A 6,982-nucleotide genomic window follows, 5' to 3' on the forward strand; every position below is an offset into this window, starting at 1 on the left:
ACTTTTGACATTGATGAAATGTTTTCCATGTCCAAATATTTCAGACGACGGAATCGCCCTTTTAGCAGACCTATGGTTTGTTCTACCACAACTCTGATAGAACTGTGTCTTCTGTTAAAATTTTTCTGTTTTACAGTAAGATTACCATAATCTTTATATGGTACAATTAAAAATGTATCTAATGGATACGCTGAATCTCCAAGTAAATAATACTTATCTCCTAAATACCTTGAAGATTCGTTTAAAAACCTATTATAAATAGGGCTCTGCTGCCAAACCCGAGAATCATTGGCACTACCAGGCCAACCAACAAATGCATCAATAATTCGCATTTCAGAATCACAAATTATTTGCAACAGGATAGAGTGCCTTCCTTTCCTGTTGTAATAACTCTGGCTGTCTTCCTTTGGAGCTTTTATATATATGTGTGTTCCATCAACACACCCAATTACTCCAGGCAATGAAACAGAACGTAATTCTTCAAACTTAAAAACTGTTCTTTCCAAGTTATCATTTGGCCATGTAATAAACTTGCCAATCATACGACACATTTTTTGGCAGAAGTCTATAAAGATTGTGTGTGCATGACCTTTATTGACACCAAATCTGTCTCCAATACCTCTAAATGATTCTTGGTTAGCAAGAGTCCAAATACTCAATAATACTTCCTTTGTAGAAGAAATAAGAGGTCGTCCTTTTTTTACTTTCATTTCTCTCTTTGAATTTAATAATTTTATAACTTCCTATAAAAAATAAACGCATTATCAGTTAATTTAGAAATTAATAGAAAATTTAGCTTATTTTAAGTTAAAAACTTACTTCTGTTGAACTTTTTGTGAGTCTAAAATGAGATTTGAAGTCATCCATAGAATATGAAGGTACGACCTCTTCAACGTAATTTCGTATCTTCTGTCGCTTAGATTTTTTACGTTCATTGGAAACAGCGATGCCAACCATTAAATTTTCATACCTCCTTTTTTTATTCTCTTGTAATTCTTTAAATAATATGTTGCTTTCTAAAACTGAAATCAGTGAACAAGGGACAGCGTCCATTTTGCTTCAGCGATAAGCGTTTGTAAAATGCCCTGCAGCGACATGCAGCGGTTGCTGCTCATGACATCATTTATGCTACATTTTTGCTGCATAAAAAAACGTAGCTCTACCCTTTTCTGTCCTCACTTGCCGGAATCTGAGCCCAAACTTGCTTCTTCCTGGTTCTCCTGGCTTCCCTTGAGTCTCGTTTCTCCTTTGTTTTCTTTGCCATTTCTTAACATCGGTAATCCCACCCAAGGGAAAAAGGATTAGAGAGGAAAATCATAGAAAAATTAGAACAATAGGACAAAAAAAAATATTAAGCCTAACTTAAAGTAATAATTATATGAATATAATATTATGGCTGATGGCCACAAAAGTTTGACAGTTCTGAACAATGCTGAGCAATGGTAAAAATTTGTTAGAAACGACATAATGTATGACATGTTATTCACTGTTTTTTCACTTTTGCCAGTGATTTGCTCTCAGTGCAAATTAAGCTTAAGAAAAGTTGACTCCCAAAGTAATTACATTTTATCTGTATTACTTAATAAATATCAATAACATTTTTAGTTCAAATTTTGGATAATTTGAATAAGTTTACATTCTTTTGAACTTCAAAGTAACTGGGTTTGACTGTTTTACATTTGGCATGGAGTTTAACATACTATTTGTCTATCTTACAATATTTTCTGTCATATAAATGTTATACTGGTCTTATAAAGTGTAATACTATGGTGTAATTGCGACAAACTAAAATGGGAACAATTAGTACAGACCGAGAGCAAATCTCTCGTTGCTCTGACTACACGAAAGAAAAAACTGTCGGACATCACCTCGTGTATGGGGTGTCGCTCACCCTCTGCGTTGTCGACACAGAAGTTTCCAATAAACTAATACTTAGTTGTTAACATTGTAATTTAAAATAATTTTAATCTTCAATTGAAGCAAATAATTAATTTTCTTGTAAAGTGTAGAAGAATTGGGAATTGTGATGAGATTTGCTTGATTACAATCCTTGGAAAATGCCTGATTTTTCTGATTTCCTGGTTACAATTAATCGACCCGTCCACAATTGTCGTATAAACATTACATTATAGAAAAGGAATTTTGCACTACTAAAACATCTGTTGACAAGAAACGAAAATATAAATTGAAATGATTTAAATTATTATTAAATATATAATAATAATTTGCTAAATTTGGCTAGGAGTAAATATTAATTGTTCAATTTTTTTTTAATTTCAGAATAAAAATGACGAAACGAGCATGTCAACAGAGGTGAAGAATTCTGATGATCAAAGTTGTGTCTGTAAGAATTCACCCGATGAAAATCAAAGTAATTTGGCAAAGAGCATCAAAGATCCAGTTTCAAATTTGTCGTCCGATAACAAAGCTAGTAATGAAGGTATTTGATATTTAAATTAAAATAAGAGAATGCAATTGATTTATTTTCGGTTAATATAGAATTATTACTTTGCTAATTAATACTTAATGCCAACAACTTTAACTGAAACGATGGATACATTCCAGTATGCATCAAACTGCACCAGCATACTAAAATGTCTTCTGATAGTCACTGACAAATTTGTCGGTACTGCGACTGATGCACATTGCACTTATTGGGGCACAGATACAGTGAGCTGTGATGAAGCAACACGGTCACCTCCACTGTTATATTATTAACATCATTTTTGTTACTTGCCTGTATTAATTCAAAATTATTTTTGACAAAATAAGTCTGCAAATGCTAGTATAAAACCATCATATCTACAGTGAATGTATATAGAACCATCATCTGTCATCATATTAGGTTGCCAGACCTTCCAGTAAAAGCTTATTAAACTGTTCACTGTGCATTTAACCCCGCGTCAGTTGTCGCTGAGACTGATGCATTCTGGAATGTACCCAATAAAATTTATAAATAAATTTTTATGTGATAAACAATATCCAAAATAAATAGAGAAACAAAACAAGTCAAAATAGCTAAGGTATAAACAGAGGTACACTCACTGCCAAAAGTTAAGCACGGAGTGATAAACTGCAAAAAAATCGACAAATACGGCTGTGATTGACACAAAATGTGGCAGGACAGTAGCAAATATGTTTATGCATGAAACAACACAAAGAATTACATAAAAAAAATAAAAACAATATTGAATTTTCATACAGTATAAGATGAAATCATAATTGAATCATTAACAAAACAATGTTTAAATCCAAAACAAACAAACAAAACCGACACTAATAGGNAGTTTACAAAGTATGAATTGCAAGAATATCTTGGTAACTTTGACATCTACTCTGTTGTGTGATAATTTTGTAACCATCTTAAAAAACTACTAGAAACATCTAATGACAAACGGCACCTTGATAAGTGGCAAAATTACTTCACTAGTGAAAAAGTGTGATGTGCGGTGCTACGAGTATGTGACCCTGCAAATGGAATAATACAAAAAGTACACATTAATAAGATTAACAGAGAGTATTTTATTTTCATGTCGAATAGGTTCTTGATATGATGATCCCAACGTACAAAACAATGATTTATGTACACACATGCATTGGATTTCTCCTCCCGGACAACAGGTCTAATGAAACGCAACAAATATATGTGGGGTGACTTAAATCTATTACTTATAACTAAAGAAGGAAGAGAAAAGTAGATGTTTAAGGACAGTGAGAGGGAAAGATAGAAATACCCAGGATTCCTTGGCAATCTTTGGGTGGGTTATCATCCTCAGGTCTTTCTTGGACTGTTGTCTTATCATCGTTCCTGTACACCTTTTGTATGGTATTTTCACAATATTCTTTTCAAAGTTCCTTTGTGGGAAGTATTCGTTTCTGATTCCAATGGCTTCAAGTAGTCTCCAATCCTCCGATTTCCGATCTGGAGCACTAGGCCGCGATTTTTATGCAGCGCTTTACAGCAAACACTCTGAAACCCGTTTGTAAATGCAGCGCTGCAATGTAGCGAACCGTTTTTAAATGTTTGCTGCAAGAGGTCGCTGCAGCGAAGATAAAGCAGCTTTGAACCACGCTTTATTAGCAAAGCAAAATGGATGCCTCCACATCTCAAATGTTTAACGTTGTATTATGCTACGAAGACAAACAAATGAATGTTACCGTAGACGAAAATACAATGAAAAAATTTAGTACAGGTAAATATTTTTATATTTATGTACATTCTTGAAATAATAAATTTAAATTTATCCGTTATTGGTATTGTTTAACTTGAATTAGGTTATACTGATATGATTAAATGGAATTATAGAATCAGTTTTTAATTTCAGCTAAGGAAAGACAATACCAAATAAGTGATAATCACATTGTATAAATTTAAGATGTTTAATTTTAAAAATATGCGATTTTTCAGATGAGACACTTCAAGAGAAGTTCTGCGAAGTATTCTTCTCATCAAATAATGTTGAAGGCACAGATGAGACATGTTTTATTATTCATTTAAAGCATTCTAGAGACAACTGTGGCCGTATGCCTTATTTTATGTATATATTTTTAATTGTATTTCCTTTGTTTCCTTTCTTTTTCTTTCTTCCTTTGTCTATCGCCTTCTAGAAAATTCATCCCTAATCCTTTCCTGGTAAGGTGGTGGTGACCTACTTTCAAAAACAAAGAAGAGGCGGTAGCCTGAGGGCAAAAAGGGGGACTCGAACTCACTTTCTGGCTCAGACGTTGTTGAACTAAGACGTGCGAAGACGACCTCCCGGTTGTTCTGGCAGCAACGGTAGGACAACGGAGATGAGAAGTTAGCGATCGGAAGGAGTCAGAACACATACATCAGTATAAGAATCTCCAAAAGCTTGTTTAGAAAGCCTGGGTCATTTTTTTCGACTTACTGTCTACAAGATTTAACCATTAGGCCATCACCACCAGCAGTCAAAGATCATCGGCACTGGGTACCCATTCTTTCCTATTATATCTATCCTATTGTCTATGTTTTCTTCCTCCTTTTTTTTTGTTAGTGTAAGTAGTTTTTAAGTCTTAGTCATAGTTTCACTTTTTGTTTTGTACCGCGGTAAAATATTTTGTTACGAGAGAAAAACTTAACTTCCGAAATTGTAAAAATTATCAATATAAGGAGCGTCGGAATCTCTAAAAGAATCCTGTAAAGAAAAGAGGAAAATAAACACTGGTGAAAAGGGAATATTTGTGTGTATTGTTTTCTTAACTTCTACCTGGAAGTGTAATCACCACGTGCATATCTTACACAACTATGATAAAATTATAATACCGATGTAAATATATATATTAAAAAAAAACTGTAAATAAAATCTCTTATATATATATTCACTGAAATCTCAAAATTTAAAATTTTCCACCACAGGTTCAACTGTTTCTGAAACTGTACCTGCTCAGAGTACTGAACAAAGGAAGGGTGTGAACAAGTTAGATTTTGTAAGTATTATATTTTATGAGTTTAAAAATTATAGCCAGGGGTGCACAACCTGCGGCCCGCGGGCCACATACGGCCCCCTATCAATGTTTATGCGGCCCGCGGTCGGTACAGGCCAAATCCCTTCTTTTGAAGTTTCTAAGTGTAGAACTTTTTCCCTTTCACAAAGTCATTAGCACCCAACTGTTTTATGACTTTCCCTGAGGTGAGAAATGGGGGATTGTTCTATAAATAAGTTTATTTTTAGCTAACACTTTCTGCTTTAGATATCGAATATTTTAAAATGATGTTAGAACGTCATTTCCGATGTTATCGGAAAGTTTCTATTTTGGCGGGAAATCTTCAATTTTATGCTTCGGAAAACTTGCNGGTCATCGAGTCCGATGTTGACGCTATAAAAAGGCGACAGTTCGACACACCGGATATACGTCACTCTCGTCTAAGTTTGACTTGGGAATTTTTTTGTTCAATAATAAATGTGAATTCTTCTTCCTGGAAAAAATAAGACATTCCCTGAAAATAAGACCTAGAGCATTTTTCAGAGCAAAAATTAATATAAGACACTGTCTTATTTTCGGGGAAACAAGGTAGGACTTGCTAATTTCTCAACTATTCCCTAATCCCATCATATCCTGACTAAAAACAAATTTTCAGGATATTTTAGGTTTATATTCTCTTACACTGTTGTTTTTTGTATGATATAATTACCTGAATTTTGAATTTAGATGATTAAATTGGGAGGAGATAAATCTAAATCTACCATAGTTACACTTTAATTAATTATCTCTTAATATATTTCTCACACTATCTTTCAATGTTATCCAGTCAACAACTTTTGTCATTTTACTTGATTTTTACATAATAATTATTGAAATGAAAATATTTTTTGAATATAGTAAGAAATAAACTACTAAATTTTTGTCTTTTATAATTTTGTCAGTGAGATTAATTTAAAAATCATAAAACATAAAAGGAAAGTATATTTTAGTAAAATAGAAATTAATGTACTATCGTTAAAAAAAATTTGTAAATATCCATGTGTTAGCACATCCTTCATAGCTTACAGTAAATTAGTTTTTATTGTAATTAGTTTCCAAATGGGTTTGTTACTTTTAATTAAAATTATTTTCAAATTCAAAGAAAACATGTTCGACGCATTCGGTATTCGCATTGTACTGGTCAAAAGCCTGAAGACGACCATGATTATGGACAATAGATTTTAATTAAAATTTGTTGTTACTGGGATATAATAAAGTTTTCGTGTTGATTTGTATATTACTTTTCTGAGACTTACAGTATTTAAAAAAAAGGAATCAAACTCTCTATTACAGTAAGCTTCATTGTTGATTCCTTTCTTTTTGTACAGGACTGAATAGGAAATGTAATTTTTCCTTGGGTCAGGAGAAAACTTAGGGGCCCTTACAAAATTAATGCCATTTTTACTAACAGAAAATAAATCTCTAAAACTGTTTTTTTTTTTATAAAGCATTATTGTGTTTAATTTATTCAAAAAATGGCAAGAGAACTCTATTCTCA

The 6,982-nt window shown here is 32.8% G+C and overlaps 2 protein-coding genes across 4 annotated transcripts in view; one reads left to right on the plus strand and one right to left on the minus strand.

Moving 5' to 3' along the window:
• LOC111614563 (putative nuclease HARBI1) overlaps positions 1–1,027 on the minus strand; it is a 12,433-nt gene extending 11,406 nt beyond the window's left edge. The window contains exons 1-2 of the mRNA XM_023355935.1: positions 820–1,027; positions 602–743 (exon numbers count right to left, since the gene is read on the minus strand). Coding sequence (XP_023211703.1) covers positions 602–743; positions 820–957 — 280 coding nt within the window. The 5' untranslated portion in view covers positions 958–1,027. The remainder of the gene's footprint in view (positions 1–601; positions 744–819) is intronic.
• LOC111614562 (zinc finger protein 780B-like) overlaps positions 1–6,982 on the plus strand; it is a 44,559-nt gene that overhangs the window by 29,267 nt on the left and 8,310 nt on the right. For all 3 annotated transcript variants that reach the window (XM_023355932.1, XM_023355933.1, XM_023355934.1), the window contains exon 6: positions 2,281–2,440. In XM_023355932.1, the coding sequence (XP_023211700.1) occupies positions 2,281–2,440 (160 nt within the window). The remainder of the gene's footprint in view (positions 1–2,280; positions 2,441–6,982) is intronic.

The sequence above is a fragment of the Centruroides sculpturatus genome, unplaced genomic scaffold (assembly GCF_000671375.1).
Source record: "Centruroides sculpturatus isolate CEXI.00-Female unplaced genomic scaffold, Cexi_2.0 scaffold1683, whole genome shotgun sequence".
Classification (NCBI taxonomy): domain Eukaryota; kingdom Metazoa; phylum Arthropoda; class Arachnida; order Scorpiones; family Buthidae; genus Centruroides; species Centruroides sculpturatus.